Source organism: Lichenostomus cassidix, chromosome 1Aa, assembly GCF_008360975.1.
Source record: "Lichenostomus cassidix isolate B80296 chromosome 1Aa, HeHo_3.0, whole genome shotgun sequence".
NCBI classification, from domain to species: Eukaryota; Metazoa; Chordata; class Aves; order Passeriformes; family Meliphagidae; genus Lichenostomus; species Lichenostomus cassidix.
In genome coordinates, this window is record NC_139480.1 from 10,339,697 (window position 1) to 10,357,316 (window position 17,620).

Here is a 17,620-nt window from a genome sequence, read left to right on the forward strand (position 1 = left end):
CAACTATAGGTTGAATGTGTTACCTAGTCAAATTCAGAAACCATAAGGAATTTTACTCCTTAATAGTTCCTGTATCTTCACCTCTGTAGACTTCCGAGTCATAACAGTGGCAAGAGAGAAACATCACAGGAAGTAATAACTACTAGTATTTTTTATCTAAATCATACAGAAGGAAACAGAGTAATACTGAACTAAATTATTTTAGTGGCATAATATGCTGTAAATCTAATATAAAACATCTGGAAAGACTAAATATATTTCTCAAAATCTATTAATGCCTAGTAAAATTTCCACAAATACCATAATCCATCTAAAAGGTTCATTCTACTAATCCATATATAGCTGAGACCAGTATGGATTTCACATTTGTTTTTCAGACACTATGTGTAATATTTTCAGGCTTTCTTCTGGATTGTTTTTTCTTCTTCAATTGAAAACAGTTACTTGGATTATCTTCATCCTACAGTTAACACCAAGCAGATTTTAGACTGTCTGGAGTTTCCACTTTTTAAAGATAAATATCACAAACCTTGCATGCATTGAGAGGAAAAATGAGGGAGTTAATTCACTGTAGTCAGCCTTAGCATCAATGTGGAATTCTTTCTCCTATTGCCCTTCATCATCACAGGGTGATGGAGACCATTCAGGACTTGTGCTAACTGAACCCATGTCAGAACCTAAAACAGTGGGAAGAACATTCCCTTTTTTTTAGGTGACTCTCTAGGTTCTCAAGAAATATCATATCAAACCTGGGTCTTCATAAGACCAGTTTTATGGGTGGATTTGAGGACTCTATCGGAGAAATTCCTTTACAGCTACAACATGTCCCCATTTTTCTCAAAAATAGCTGACAACTGGTTGTAATAATCCAACCGATTGTAATTGCTTTAGATGTTTTGATTAATATTTCAGCCATGTATTTTAGGAGGCTCCTGGAGGTCTTGTGGTTAATATACTGGTAGGGAGTTCTGGAAACCTGTGCTGAGCTTGGCAGTGCAAAGTTTATAAAACTCCTGTCTCACTGAAGTCAGCAATATTTTTGCCATTGATTTAACTGGAGCCAGATTATATTTCTTTTATATTTAGCATTAGGAAGTGTTCTTATTGCACCAGTAGGGCAGTGCCTTCCGCTCTCTTTTTTCAGTTCACCGTTCACAAAGGTGTTAAGTCTTAAGAAGTAGCAGTGCATATTGGGGAGCTAGACTAGTTGATTTTAAATGTTTTAAATCCATGCTGTAAAAGCATTAAATTGAATAAAATATATTCTTTTAGAAGTATATTTCATCATTGGCCCATGCAAAATTATGGAAAAGCTATAAAAAAGTTGGTAGATTGCAAGGCTAACGTTTCCCTACTGTCTTCCAGCTCCATATTTAAAGGCTCAGCTGTGTGTGTGTATCATCTGTCTGACATCCAGACTGTGTTCAATGGACCATTTGCACACAAGGAGGGCCCAAACCACCAGCTGATTCCATATCAGGGCAGAATTCCATACCCGCGACCTGGCACTGTAAGTACAAAGATGTTTATTCAGGCTCGCCAATTGCTTCTCTTTGTTTAATGCATAAATAAATATTATTTATTCCAGGAGAAAAGTCTGTATGTGGCTGTGACAGTTACAGTTCAGAACTGTTTTGTTTGCTTTTAAATTGCCTACAAATCCAACTACATATCATGTCGTGTCTGTATATCTTCTAGAAAGAATTAAGTCATGTAAAATTTTAATCACTCTTTAAACTTTCTGCTGCAAAAGTGATAAGAATTAATTCATTAGGTGACAGTCTTCTGGTTTGCATGTGCATTTCCATTTTGTGGGTGCATTTGAGCAAAATGTAGCTAAATAAATAAGCATGCAGAAACGGCATTGTTAGTGTGTTCTACAGCCTGGATCCAAATGTCTGTAAGTCTGTCTTCTGTCTGTATGATTTTTTTCTAGTTCTCCAGAATCTTGCAGCTTTACTGTAATGCTTAGGGGATGTGGTAGGAGATTTAGAGAACAGGGTTTGTGGGACTTTTCACTTCACTAAGTCTAATACGCTGCCAGGTTCTGAATCTTAGAAGAGAGACCAAGAAATAGATGAGTTTTCATGCCGTTCAGTTCACCGTAGTCTTCCTCTTTAAGAATGCTTTTTGTATGCCTTGAAAAATTTTCTGGACTTTCTTTCACTATATCAGGGGTAGCAATAATCTTCCAATAAATTCTGTACACAATTAGAGCTAGCTCTGGTTCCGAGTTGCACAAAAATATCTCATGAAATGCTTTAAACAGAGCCATTCTTTCTTCTTACTTTTCAATTTCATGACGTACAAAAATTGCTCTTAATGCCCTTTTTTCTTCATTTATTTACTTATTTTCACTATTCTTAATTCAGATTTAGCAGAAATGGGACATAGACCATTCCAAGCTTTAATGAAGAATGTATGAACTTTCTCTAGAATCGTCTCTAAATCCATATTTGCTAAATGAAGTATGGTGCTGTAGGTGTGTGTTGACTCCTATGAAGTCTTAAAATTTCTTAAGTATCAGAATGTAATAAGTATGCAGAGAATCATAAATTATGTCTCAGCCATTTTTTTTTTAGATTAACACTTTAATTTTTTTATATATCACAGGAAATTAAATTTTATTTTAATTTTGCCGGTTTCTCTAAGAACCTTTAACCATAGCACTATTTCATTCTGATTTTTCAAGATCTTGTTCTTTTTCTGTCTGGTACATGGAATAGCTGAGAGACAAGGAATAACTCTCCCTGTTCACACAATTCTTCATGACATTTTAATGCAGTTATCACTGGCAGTAAGAGTTAGGACTTTACATTCTCAGATCTCTAGAATCAACTAATCAATACCTGGCATTCCACTAAGGTCTAATGCTAGCATTAGTCTTTCTTTGCAATTAATTCATACACCTCTAATCTCATGAGTTCAGTGAAGCTTAAAAGAAAAGACCCATTTAAACAGGAAGTTTCACACTCTTGTGATTAGCCACATTTCAAAGTTTCTTGATTCTTCAGAATATTCTGTTTGTATGTATTTCCTCAACCACTGCCATGTTTTTCTTGGTTCACCTCATGGAGGCTTCTGAGGTATTCCAGATGGGCCTAAAGTAATTGGACAGCACAATGGAAAAGGAAAAAAAATCAGATTTGGATTTAACATGGTGACAGAAATTATCTACACTTTTCAGATGTGCCAATGAGCTCTGAATTTGAAGATAAATTCTTGGCTCATAGCTCACAGAGATTCCTTTAGATGACCACTGCTGGTTTTCGGATCACTGGCTTTTCTGTGCTTCCTCATGATTCAGCCACAAAACAGTATCTTGAAGTCATATTTGCCAAGATGGAATTTCTTTGGCTTTGCTTTTATTTCACTGCCAAAAAATTTCACTTTTAAATGTGTGCCACAAACTCTATTTTTCACTTCTGTCAAATCATCTGCAAAACCTGGAGACATGGGGATTTTTGCTGCTCAGAATTTTTGCTCAGAGTTAACTTTGATCAGCCATGCTTGCAAACTATGGGGCATGATCCTATTTTCTCTGGAATGTACTTTTTTTGTAACTTCTGGGATGCCTTTTTGTATGACATGGAAAATCCTACTTTACAGTTGCCTGAAGAGATATTCATGCTAAACCTCTGGACAGAAATGAAAGTTCATCATGTCGCAGTACACTGGATAAACAGTGGAAAGGCTTCAGTGTGGCTTCAGTAGGATTAAATAAAGCAATACGTTCTTTGGCCATGAGCAACTCCACAGTGTTTGGCTGGCCTTCACTAAATACCAATGGTTTCTTATTTCTCCACAAGCAAAACTTACTTATGGAAACAAAAATACATAATTGGCAGCTTGCTACTAAATTCAGTGATGTTTGAGGGTATTTTCCATTTTTCAGAGTTTACAGAAATAGTTTTTTACCTACAGCGTGTTGTGGAATAAGCTGTAAATTAAAGAATTCTGCTTTTCTCTGCAATGTTATTGCATGATAATCGAGTGTGAACATAAGATTGTGTAGCCAAGTCCTGGAATGAGGTGTGAAGGAAACGCATTCAATCCCTTCAGGAAAGGGAGAGCTTATAGGTTTCTTCAGTATCATCTTTTGCTTGTCATTGGTTTAGCAAAAGAATTAATTGATTAAAGATGTTTGTTACGGCTTTGCTCGGAACAATGATATAATGCAAGTTTTTAGGGTCATGCTGGTGTGAATCATAGCACAGATATTTTTTCAAGAAGTTACAGACACCAGTCTTAAGACTCCAAGTCAAGAATGGAAGGGTTGAAAGTATCAGAGAAAGACTTTTAATTGAGCTGTGTGAGACAGGGAAATTTAATTTGAACTGTTTGTGAAACAGAATCCCTCTTGAAAGGAACTGGGGTCTGGCAGAGCACTACCAAGTAGAATAATCTTGCTAATGATAAATGCAGTTCTTTTTTCAGCATTTGTTGCTAGTCTTAACAGATAGTTCCATACATTTTCTGGAATGTGGATGAATATTCCAGAGAGGGTAGAGCAAGCAAGATAATAAGAACTGAACTTTGTGAGCAATCTTTGAGCATTAACATGTAGTATCATTTCTAATGAGAGCCAAAACAAAACCCTCCGGATAAAGAAGAGCCCAGAAAAATAAATTGTCAAGGATGTCAGATGAGAAAAGCAACCCATATCTGAGCTGAGTTCTGGTTCTTCTTCCTGGAGGTAACTGATGCCAGAGCAATTTCTTCTAAAGAATTCCTACAGAGCTGTTCTACTTTGTATAAATAATTAACTCCTAATTGAGCCAGAAGATGACTCTAAAGTCTGTGTTAGGCTGAAGTCCCCTCTCTGCTAGTTTCCTGGCATGCCCAATGAATTGTTCATTAGGTGCACAGGACGGAACAGCTTTTAGCAGTGGGGGTAGCACAGGCTCTCCTGCCTGTGGTTAGAGGGATGCCCTGGGAGGTGAAGACCCAAATTCAAACATTGCATCTCATCAGGTAGGTTGGACACATGACTCATATATCCCCAGACAGTTTCCAAGTCTCTCAGAATATGATTCATTTTATGTAACTTTAGCCATCTAAAAGCAGGGTGTTTAGACTGAATTACTGACTACAGAAGAAGCCTAAGAATAAATGCCTGACTTTAAGAGAGTAGAAGTCAGGTGAGGTAAGTCTCTCCTTAAGCTACTGGCTATTTTGTGTCTGTGGTTTTGACCAGAAATTCCATCCTAGATGTAAGAGTGGCCCTCATCAAAATAAACAAATTTCCATCAAGTGCTTTTTATTGAGCAAATCATTTTCCAATTGGAAAAGTACTGTGTCGAAACACTTCTGAATATCTCCAATACTCTGAGAAGAGTTTCACAGCTGAGAAATACGGTAAGAGGAAAAAGTGAAAGCTCAGGAGCAGCAATAAGAAGTGAGGTAGTGGTAGCTGAAAAAAAATAATGTGAATTAACACAGATATATTCAGAACATTGTACCAATTACTGCCATAGCTCTGATTTCTTCATAATTTCCTTTTAGTTTCAATCTCAGTAAACAGTTGAGTTTTTTAAGATGGTTTTTATTTTCTCATGAGGTCTTTTCAGATATAAATAAGCTGTTATGGGACTCCCTCATCAGCTCCATATTGTTGCTTTTTCAAATGAAGATGAGTCACAGGCCCTTTCATCATCTTATAATCAACATAATGCCAAGAGAGATATTGACCAAATTACAATTAAGTATCAGATTTTGTCTTCTGCCTTTGTACTAATTCTGTAACAAACCAGATGCAAAAGTTTGGTATCTTCCCATAACAATCTCTTGGACTTTTTTTTTATTTTTCTTTCAACAGGCAGCTTGGAAGCATAAAATATGCAGAAATAGGTTCAGAAACACAAATCTTTTCCATCAACCTGGGTTTTGAAAGTGCAAAAATACATTTCTGTTTGTTTTATCAGAACTGATGGGAGTTCAAAGTGTAGCTATTCAACACTTCATTCCCCTTACTGGAGCATAAAAAGTTTTGGCCCAAGTCTGAAGTGCTCTTTCAGGAATTTCCTTTGTCAACTGTCTGTCAATATTTGTAAATGACTTGGAGATGAAAACTCTCTGAAAGATGGTGAGCATTGTTAAGGATTACTGTGCATGTTTCTTACAGTGTCCAGGAGGAGCCTTCACACCCAACATGCGCACAACCAAAGAGTTTCCAGACGATGTTGTGACCTTCATTAGGAACCACCCTTTGATGTTTAATCCCATTTACCCAATCCACAAGAGGCCATTAATCATCCGGATAGGAGCTGACTACAAGTATACAAAGATTGCTGTGGATCGAGTGAATGCTGCTGATGGAAGATACCATGTCTTGTTTCTTGGAACAGGTAAGACAAATTTGGCAGCATTCATTTTTTTCTGTTGCAATATAATCTGCAAACAGATCTGATTATTAAAATTTACAGCTTTCATAAATATTTGCTTAAACATTTGCAATCTACAGAAATATGTTAAGAATCCATTAATTACGTTCTTTTTATTTTCTGGGGATTTTTCTATTTACTAGAGACATCAATTATATGCAAGAGATACAATGTGTTGATATTATTTTTGAGACAAAAAAACAACACCAGTGTATATTTTATTGGATCAAAATTATAATTCTCTTGAATATGGTTTGTCTGCAACACAATTCCACATTAGATTTTGATGATTGCTAACATGAGAAAAAAATAACAAAATCTAGCTTTATAATTTTTGCATACTCTCATCATTACTATTTAATATATAGCTGTGTAAGCTCCTTCTGAAGAAAAGCAAGATCTGATCAAGATGTTGCAAAGGCAGAAAGAACTCTTCCAGAAAATAGTAGTAGTGTGGAAGTACTTAGCAGAGAAAAAGAAAAAAGTGGTCACAGTCCTAATAGTAGTGGACACAGAGAATTTTATCCAAGTATTCTAAAATAATTTCTGTCTAATATAACCTACATTTTGGTTTTAGTTGCATCAAATTTGAATCTGGTGTTACGCATCTGAAGTGTGCAGGGAACAGGTCAAGTGATTCTTGTACTGATCAATTTTGATTTTTTGAAATATTCAGATCTGAATCACACCCTTCAGATTGAAGCAGACAGGCAGAGTGGTACTCTGACTACACCGTAGGACTCACTCACATCTGAAACTCCCACTGGTTTAACACGGCATTAGAGGTCGATAGTCTCAAAGGCTAATCTTTTTTACTACAGATGGTTTCAAGTAGAACAAAGGAAAAGAACTCTAGGAGAACAAATACATCTCTGAACATCAGAAAATGATTACAGAGATGGCTTGCGTTGCTTTTATGGTTCACATATTATTGGGGTCCTGATTGTTTTCGGCTTGTGGAATAACCATGTCTGCCAACAAACTTGCATGGGGCTGGGAATTACCATCTTGTTATAATAGATTTAGGAAGCGGGTGCTAAAAAGTCTCTCAAGAATGTCAGGCTTCTATAGCGAAAGGATTCAAAGTAACTCTCTTCATGCTTAGAAAAACCTCTCCAGCTATCAAAATCAGCAGGGTGCCTATGTGCCAAAGGAGGCCAACTGTATACTGTGCTGTGTGTGCAGAGGTGTATCCAGCAAGCAGGTGGATGGAAAGGATTTTTTCCCTTGCATTTGGCTCCTGTTGGGAGGACCCAGCTGACTGAAAGTTATGAGTGTGATGCCCATCCACAAGAAGGGCCACAAGGAGGATGTGGAGAACTACAGGCCTCAGGGCTGGAGAAGGTCATGGAGTAGATCATCTCAAGTGCCATCACAAGGCTCGGGCAGGACAGCCAGGGGATCAGACCCAGCCAACATGGGTTTGTGAAAGGCAGGTCCTGCTTGACCTTCTATGAGCAAGTGATCCATGGAGTGGATGAGGGAAGGGCTCTGGGTGTTGTCTACGTGGACTTTAGTAAAGCTCTAACACCATTTCCCAGAACATTCCCCTGGAGAAGCTGGCTGATCATGGCACGGACAGCTTCACTGGGTGTAAAACTGGCTGGATGGCTGGGCCCAGAGAGTGGTGGAGAATGGAGTTAAATCCAGCTGGCATCTGGTCCCAATTGCTGTTTCTTCATGTCTTTTCCAACCTAAACAATTCTATGATTCCATGTTTTTCCATCGAACCTTTACCAGGTCACCAGCTGCTGTAGTGGGAATGTTAGTATATGATAAGGCATAGTCAGGGTAGAAGAACATCTGGGTAATAAATTATATAAATAATTCCGTAAGTTTTTGATCTGGGTATTTTTGTTTTCTTGGCTGGAAGTTGATGAAGGATGTTTAAGGTATTCTTAAATATCTCTTTGATCCTACTTGTGGAGTTTTTGGAAACTACTAAATTAACCTAACTAGGACAGGGCTTTCTACAAGCCCTCCTCTCCCTCCTCCCCCCACTCCCCCTTCAACATAAAACCACATTTGCTGTTTAGTATAATTAATGCAGATACAATTCTTGACCTTGTGACTTCTTAGGGTCATTTTTCTCCTTTCCTGCAGTAGCAAAGAGTCTTTTTCTACTGTACAAATATCAGAAGTGTAAATTAATATTGTCCCTACTTTTGTTATACAACTTCACAAGAAAACTTTATAAAAGAGAAGTTTTACTTTACTACTAGTTTTATTCCATGACAAATCGTTATTTTTAGTAATAGAGTGGCAGGCTAGTACAGGTCTTTCAAATGAACTTTTTTTCATTTTTTAACATGTAGTGGTGCCATTTTTTAAAGTGCTCTGTAAGTATCTAATGTTATTTGGGGGCATATTCTACTACAGTTTAGTGGAAAAGATCAAGACATAAGTTCCCAACCCAAATGGGATTGCTAATGTAGCAGTAATAGTTAAAGCTGGAAAAATATTGAAAAGCTGAAATGTGTTTGTAATCACAATTGGATAGTTAGCACTTTAATAATTCTGTAAGAGATAAATATAGATAATTTCATTTTTTGCTTTGATGACATCTGACTGGTTTTAGGTGATCAGTGTGGCATCATACAGACACATGTGAGCTGTTAAAAACATAAACATACCTCAGGTTATTCTTATGTTAATCCTCTTCTGTGTATCTGCACAGGACCCATTATGAATCAGATACCAAAAGTGCAGCTCTTGATACGTTATATTCATTGCTTTATCTTCTTCATTACAATGGAGATGAGGATCAGTTTCTGCTCTTTGGTGAGATAGAGGGCAGGCATTATTCTTCCAGAGTAGGGCACAGGACATGAATACCTTCCAAGGTCTTCCTCAAAAGAAATCAGTGCAATGCAAGTTACTGCATTTCTCAGCCCTTTCAAATAAAAGTGATCAAGTTTCAGCCACTGAGAGGAGAAACTTGTTTTCTTTATTCTCTGCTTTCTGTGAGACTCAGGAGGATTTGATAGAGATATTAAGTGTCAAAAGGAATGCAGAGGGGATTTGCTTTGGTGTCAGTTCATCCTGGCAAATGCAAAAACCACATTGTATAGGAGAATTTCATGTGATAATTTCCTTGGGAGCCTGGAGCCCCACAGCCAGAGACAATGGGACTTGACACCTGGTGACAATTACAGTCAGCTCAAATGATGAGTTACTGCTGCTGAACTGAGATGTTGCCAGCCATGTCTGTCACTGTCAGTGACCTGTCTCATGCTTGAAATCAGAGTGTTTTATGTCTTGCCAGATGCAAAGCACACAAAAAGTTTAGTTTTCCCTCTCTTCGTCCTCTGTAGCCTTAGTAATAAATCAGTTCCTGGATGCAAGTGAAGAATAACAGAAGTACAGAGCTCTGACAGCCCCAGTGGTTTTCATCATGTAGCCATGGCACAGGAGGGTATAGGCAGCTCTGTAATGTTTTCACCTTGGTGTGAACTATGTGTAGTGTTTCCTTTGTGCCCCCAGACAGAAGAGCTGAGCTCACAGGGCCCATGCCCAGAGTTAATGTGCTACTTTTCTCCCTTGCTTACCTACAGAGCAAACAAAATAAATCCCAGGGACAGACATTGTTCTTGTGGTGTTCCATGCTCTTAAAATGATAACAATCTCCTGCTTTTCCTACGCTTTTCAACATGAAGACTCCCAAAGCACTTAACAAAACTTGCTAGTTTTGTTAGGTCTGCCCAAAGGGATCTCTTCACCCCTGTCTGACCTGAACTGAATTGGAGTGAGGAGCAAGTCTGGGCTGGTAGAAAGCAGTGCTACAAGACAAGAGTGCTGTCTACCCACCTTGTGTTCCTAAACAGAAACCCAGGAGAAAATTTACTTGGAAAGAGTGTAATCACTAATTTGCATATTTGACTGATGGTATTCTTTCTGTCGGATGGCAATGCTGATGGCATTTTTTGCCCATGCAATGAGTCATAACATATTCAGTTCAAGAATTTGGGATTAGAGTTCTGTTTCAATTACTCTATTTCTGTGATGGGCTAGGACTCAGTCCTGATTTTTTTGGATTCCCCCTAAAGTTGTACTGTAATTTGTTTCTCATTTTAGTTATATCTAAGGAACCTGAGCTTTCAGGTTCATCCTTTGGTAAGGATCAATGTTTTGTTCATCCTTTGGTAATTGCTTTCCATCTGAGTTTTAAGATAGCAGTAAAACACCATGAGAACATATTTGTGAGATTAATATTAATTTATTAACCATGCCACCTACTGCTTGCAATATGAAAACCTTCAGTCAAAGTACACACAGATTGCACAACCTAAAGATTATTCATGGGGCTTTTTATTGCTTTTGGTGTTAGGAAAATATTTAAATGACTGCGTCAAACTTGAGTACATTAAACAGCTATGGGCACCAATGGGATTTTTTTCAGCTCCTTGCTATCAAGATGTGATGGTTTTTTGGAAAGAGATCTAAGTTACTGTCATAAAAAGGCACTTCAGACTTCAGTGTGGCTTATTCAGATGATTAATGTCAGCCACATGCATCTGATGTGGCATGAGGTTGATCAATGTTTCTTATTATCTTTTCTTCTCTGATGAAACACTTGTTTTCAAAGTCTAGATGCATTAAGTGCCTCCAGAGCATAACTTTGTAATACTGATTTTCATGGTGTTGTTTGATGGCTGTCTTTTTGGAAAACTAACCCTTACTGACAGCAGTAGCCTCCAGTAATGCAATAGCCAAAAATCATGTAATGATCTACAGATTCTAACAGAGAGATAATCTGGTCAAAAGAGCAAGCTTGCCTCCCATAGTTTTCCTGGCTGCAGCTTCGTGACTGTGAGCTTGGGAAGATGATGTTGCACAACTGTGGCACAACAGGCGTCAGACACAATTTCCTTCTTCCTCTTGGTCATAGTGCCTGAGTCATTCATAACCTTTCATTGACCTATTTGTCCAAAGCTTTTTCACAGACTTTTAAGATGATATGTAAGTTAAAAGGGTGTACCTCCACCTGCTTCATTTCCCCTATTCAGTTTTTATTCAAGCAAGCTGACACTGTGTCCCAAAAGATTGACTGAGCTGGGGCTATACAAAAACTTTGCCCTCAAGTGTGAGTATTTGTATCTGTCTTTTTGTTCTTTGATGCAGCTCAAATTTTATGAAGTTTCACAGAGATATTATGAGCAGGAAAACAATTACCCCCATTTGACAGATGAGTGCACTAAGCACAGAGAGGTTAGTGGCCGTGGTGGGAGCTCTGAGGTAGAGCAGGCTCAGAGCGTGGGAACGTGGCTGTCAGCCCTGAATGCTAACCTGCCACCATCTCAGGTGCTCTGCTGAGCCTCAGCGTTTTCTCAAACAGACAGATCTCAAACATTCTAGAACATTTTGGTTTCTTTTTTCATTGTAAGGTTATTTGTATACATCAGGTTGAACTCAGATAAGAGATCAAAAATAATTAGCTACCATTAGGGTGACAGGTAAAACATGGAGAAAAAGTTTTTAGAGGGTCTCCAGCAGTGTCAGACACATCAAGGGTGGGGATTACTGTGGGAAGCCTCTTGAAACTCATGTCAGAATAGAAGTTGGTGCCCACTGCAGTCATTTTTTTATGATGTGGAAAATTTGGGGGTTTTATTTGTAGTTAAATTTTTGTGTGTGATGTGGCTCAGGGGTAGATGGGTCCCAGCTCTCTGTGAGGCTCACATTACTGACAGCTGCAGTGTTCACTTAGGACTGGGAAACAAAAGCCAGTCAAACTTCAGAGAATGAATTTTAAACTCAGGCCTTCTGATTCAACCAAAATCCTCTGTATTTTTCATGTCTGTTCATTAAGCTTTGCCTTTTCCATTGCCTGTGGCCAGCCAGAGCAGGAATTAATGTAATCAGGCACAGTCTAACTGGTATTGATGAAGCTTAGCTGATTAATATCAGTCTAGAATAATTCCTTGCATTTCAAGGAATATTATTATAATTATGATGATTATTATTTGCCTCTTCTGCTTCCATTCCATTTATTGGAATGCCTTCCTCCTTCATTTGTTTCCCACTCTGAATATATTCTACACCTTTTTTTAGCCTTCACTTTCCTCCCTTGCCATTCCTAGTTTCTCAGTCCTCTCAGAGGGAACATGATCTTACTAACATTTTCTTGTGTTTCATGTCTAGTTAGGACACCTGCATTCGTTAAGCAGGTTTGAAATGGAAAAATATTTTGAGTCGCTCTTGTCCTCTTGCTGTCAGCTTGAGGGAGATTCCCTTTTGTTTGTCCATCTCCCCTTGACTCACAGAATGCTGAGCTGAAGCAAGGCTGCAGACAGCTCCCAGTGAAGAGTTAGGAAAGTGGTGAGCAAAAATCTGCCTCTTTATTTCCACTGGTGGATGGATATTCTGGAGACAAAGTAGCTTTTTCATGACTTCGTGAAATCATAGCAATGGAAAACTGTTTTCAGTTGGATTTCTGGAAGCAACAAGTGAATTGCAAAGGAAACCATGCTGTCCATTTTTATGAATTTTAGGGGATCAGCTTCTAATTTCATCCATTGACCTAGACTTGTAAAAATTTCACTGGTACTTGTTTGATGACATCTTACGCCTGATTTACAGCATAAAATATTACGTATTGTGAAATACACTTGGAAACAGCTCAGGCACTGCTGCTTTGCATAAATGTCCTGCAGTGCACAGTGCTTCATCCTTTCCTCTGACCCAGGGAATTTAGTTCACTGATCTGCTATTAGGAGAAACAATCAAATAAGATTTTCAACAAAACTCAAATACACCATAAATTTTCTGATGTGAATACATGCAGGTGACTTGATTTGTCAGATACAAATTTATGTTTATAATGGAGACAGCAGTGCTGCTGAGAAAGAAATAAGAAGTGGGGTTTGGGCACAAATATTTGCTTTTCATTTATTAAGGAAGAGGCTGAGCGACAATAGAAAGACTGTTTTTAGAAGCAGTGGGAGAACTATAGCCTATATGTTATGTATTGTTGGAAGTGCTTATATTCAGGTATATGTAGAGATATATATGTACAGACAATTAGAATCCTTTGCATTAAGCAATTTTATTTAATCAATTGCTTTCTATTGCCTACTTGAATATTTATTTTAAATGTTGTTTTAAATCTCCTTTAAAACAATGGAACATTCCTTTCTGTAAAGATCTGTCCATCATGGTACAATACTGAGTCAAAGCAAGTGGTAAAATATTGAGTCAAAGGGATTGAATACCAAGGTAAACAGTCCTTCACTCTGTGTATTTTTCTGGGGTGTGACAAAAAGGTAGATAGGAACCTACTTTACAAATAGGAAAGGTTATTAGGACACAAGCTCTTGGCGTCAGGCATTATCAGTATTTTCTGTGCCAATGCCTAGGATAAAATGTCTCCTCAGGTTCTGATTTCAGTTTGGGGCAATGTTTGAGAACTCAAGACAATTTAGGAATTTGAAATGTGTGGCATGTGCTAATGGACCATTGACATAAACCGGTTCTTCAGAGGCTCAGCAGCCTTACATTCCTTTGCAGGTAAGGTCACTGTCAACATGCTTAGTGCCCTCTATGTCAGGGTTACAGGTACTTGACACTTCACAGGCAGCTGCAAAAAACCCACAAAAGCCTGCAACTCCTTCTTGCACTTCTGACTGAGTATTTTGTAAGGTAGTGTCTAAGGTTGGAGAGAGAGAATTGATAAAAGGATGCAAAGAAGCAGAGGTAGACTGGACTGAAGCTGTGGGTATTTGTGAGCAAGTAATTCCCTTTGGAAGGAGAAGAAATCCACACACACACTTCTCCTTTCCTCGGAGGGAAGCATCTGCAGCAGTTTAACACTTCGGTGGGTCCTGGCAGTCAGTAAATCTCTCAGGTTCTCATAGTTTTGCTAATACTGGCACCCAGGCTAGACCACAGCTGTGCTATCACAAGATTTAGTTTCAGTAAAGTTTCTTCCGAGGGAACTGTTTTATCATGCCATTGTATAATGAGAATAAATGTCTCTGTAGAAAATTCTCATGAAAAATTCATGCATAACATGCCCTGAGCATGTACCATTGATAGCTACACATTTTTAAGTGTTGTCAGCTTTCAGTTTCTCTTTTCATTGTTTTTTTGAAAGACAAAATACTGCAATGTGCTCTTTATGCGTGGTCAGGTCATTAAATGTCAATATTCTGTCTTCAAACTTTTTATTTTATAAATTTATTATTATTATCATCATCATCATCTGGTTTCCTCAAGTTAAATAGGGAGATGTAAATTACTTACCATAATCATCTTACCCTGCAGCTCTACCTATAGAATTTAATCACTCAACTTAAAGCAAAAAAAAAAAAACTGAACTTTTTCAGCTTGGATTGTCTTCATTATGAATTGCCAATCAGGAAACTGAAATTTCCTTTCCTTGGGATCAAATTCATAAAAATATATGTACATACTTTCCTATATTTTGCTAATGTATTACCAACTTCACAATTCTACATTGCTCATAAAACTTTTGAAGGCCAAAGAGAATCTGGACCATGTGTTCTCATTCCTCAGAATCAGTATAGAGCAAATAGATTTATTCTACTCAGTCTAATTTCTAGGTCTTTCAGGTAAAAGGAATTCTATGTACTGTGCTTTTTCCAAGTAACAATTCTTGTTCTTGTGATTATCCCACAGTCTGCCTTTTCTGCCACATCCGAAATACTTCAGTGGCTGTCTCAGCCTTTAAGAGCCTTCACAGATGGACCCCTTCATCTCACATATTCTTTCCACACAAGAAATTTGGAAAACTAATCACAAATTTCCCTTTGGTTTCACTCATCATAACCACCCTGCAAAAACACTGTCTTTGCCACATATTCCTACTTCTTATTCCTTTGTTCTGAGTGGATTTGTCAGTCTTGGAACTGTATTTTGAGAGGGAAACCATGATAGAATAGCTAAAATACCTTCACCTTGTTTTGTTGTGGGTTTTTTTTTCCATATGGAGCAAAATATTAACCCCTACCAATATATAATGGACTTGATTATTGTTTGAATTTCATTTAAAAAAGCTTTCATCTTACTGTGTTTACATGTAGATAGAGTTATTATTTGGAAGGTTTGCCTTTCATGTCATCAGTTATTATAGCATTTTATTATTGGATATGAATATGTACTAAATTCTGCATTGTCTGCCTTTTACCTGTTTATGTTACTGTGTTTTACTCTAAGATCATTAGGATAGATTCTGCCTCTGTCTGTACAGCAACCACTACAGAATAAAGTGATTTTGATTGATCTTTTTGTATGCAATGGTAACAGCAATGGTAGTAACTCCAATCTCACCATGACTTATGTTCATCTATGAAAAGTATACTATAGAATTATTCCTGTATAAAGAATCATCTCATCATTCTTTCTGACCCCAGACCCTAGGGATTACTGAACATTTCTTACCTTTTACTGTGTCTTAGTGCTTGCTTTGACCGTTTTCTTTTATAATTAATGAAAGTTAATCTGCTTTTTTATTTGTCTCTCTCCATGTCACATGATCTCACTTGTTCTCACCTATTCCAGATCAAGGAACTGTACAAAAAGTTGTTGTCCTACCCACCAACTTCTCTGCAAGTGGAGAGCTCATCTTAGAAGAGATGGAGGTTTTTCAGGTTTGGCTTTCTCCTTCTTTTGCTCTTCCAATGTGTGTGTTCACACAAACACTTTGTTCTAACAGACTTTGGCAAAGGCAACTGTGATTTGATAAAAGATCAAGTAAATGTGCATGCTGTCAGCTTGAAAACCACACAAAGAGGATTACAAAATGTTGACTGTTATGAGGGCTATAGCTAGCTGAAGTCCTTTTCTTCTGTATTTCAGTTGCCTGTTTTTTATGTTGATATATTGGCTAGAAGGATTTTGATAATCACTTTTTTTAGGAGGTCATGTTATAATGGCTGCCAGAAGGAGACTTTTATCATTGGCATCTCTTACAGAGACTGTTGCTGTTTATGGTTGGATTCTAAGATTTCTGTACTTTGATTATCTGATAATCTTGCTGGTTATCAGTTGCAAAATGAAATCAAATTAGCATTGTTTTTGCATAACTCCTGTTCTTCAAAGTCACATGCCACTGGGGTCAAGAAAGCTACAAGTTTAACACAACATAAGCTGAAAAGAAACACAAAAACTACAGGGAGATAAGGGAATAGCCTCTGTCAATCACTCTGGCATGTAACAGCTTGTAATAACCTAAAGAAAATATTCCCTTTCATGCTGAAAAATCCCTTTCAAATATTTGAATGGGCTATTCATTAAACAGGAGTCTCAGGGCAAATGGTAGTATGTGTCTATAAACTTAGTTAAGGATTTTGTCATGGCTTTTTCTCTACTTCATTAAGAGAATACAAAAAGGAAAATTTAACCTTCTTTATTGAGGCACATTAACAGTTTCCTATAAGAAAATGAATACACTCTGTGTTAACACTCATAAAGGCATAATTAGTCTTTCTAGGCTTTTGCTGAAGACTTCCCTTTCAAAAAGGTACATATGAGTGATATTACCTAAAATGTACCCTTCACCAAAGTATTGCTAATTCTATTTACTGAAACATAAATTAATACAGCGTGAAGATAGGTGGGCTGAGAGGCATCCTCAGCCTAAACCTAGTTCTGGGCCTCTGTGCACAGACCTTTTTACCCTGAACCCTAAAAATCATGATATCATATCCTCTGCTGTTACAATCTGTGTGGCATCATGGTGTTTGAGTCTCTCCAAGAGAGCAGGGATGAGATCATGGGTTCTGAGCTCGTTAATATCAAGGGTAGCAAAGCAGAGATCCTCTTCCAGAGTATAAACAAGGTAATGTGGCATCAGATCCAATGTTGCATTTGACCTTGAGTCTCCAGACAGTTCATGAAGCAGCTCTAAACTTCTCCAACTCTTTGCCAATTCACATGATTGGCAGCCAGATTTTCTAGTCCTGACCTCCCTGCTGTGTTGTAGTCCACTGCAGCTAATCCTAGCCCACTGTTACAGCTTTCCTTTGTGACTGAGCAAATGCTGAATCTTAAAAAAATGCTGAACATTTTTATTACCATCGATTTTATCACTTGTTTGGATGAACATAATGACTTAAGGCAAGGAATGTAACAATTCCTTTTCCAGCTCTTTAATATTTGATTTGGACACAGACATTAATAGACTGCTATGATGACACACAGTAGTATACAGTACTGTCTCTGGGAAAGAAACTTTCAAGAACATTCCTGCCATTGATAATCTGAATTTATATGTTGCA

General features: G+C 37.7%; 1 protein-coding gene across 3 annotated transcripts in view; it reads left to right on the forward strand.

Annotated features, from left to right (window-relative positions):
- The window catches only part of SEMA3C (semaphorin 3C), a 115,634-nt gene that overhangs the window by 84,455 nt on the left and 13,559 nt on the right, over window positions 1-17,620 (forward strand). For all 3 annotated transcript variants that reach the window (XM_085083608.1, XM_085083590.1, XM_085083598.1), the window contains 3 exons: window positions 1,366-1,510; window positions 6,125-6,347; window positions 15,903-15,991. In XM_085083608.1, coding sequence (XP_084939734.1) covers window positions 1,366-1,510; window positions 6,125-6,347; window positions 15,903-15,991 — 457 coding nt within the window. The remainder of the gene's footprint in view (window positions 1-1,365; window positions 1,511-6,124; window positions 6,348-15,902; window positions 15,992-17,620) is intronic.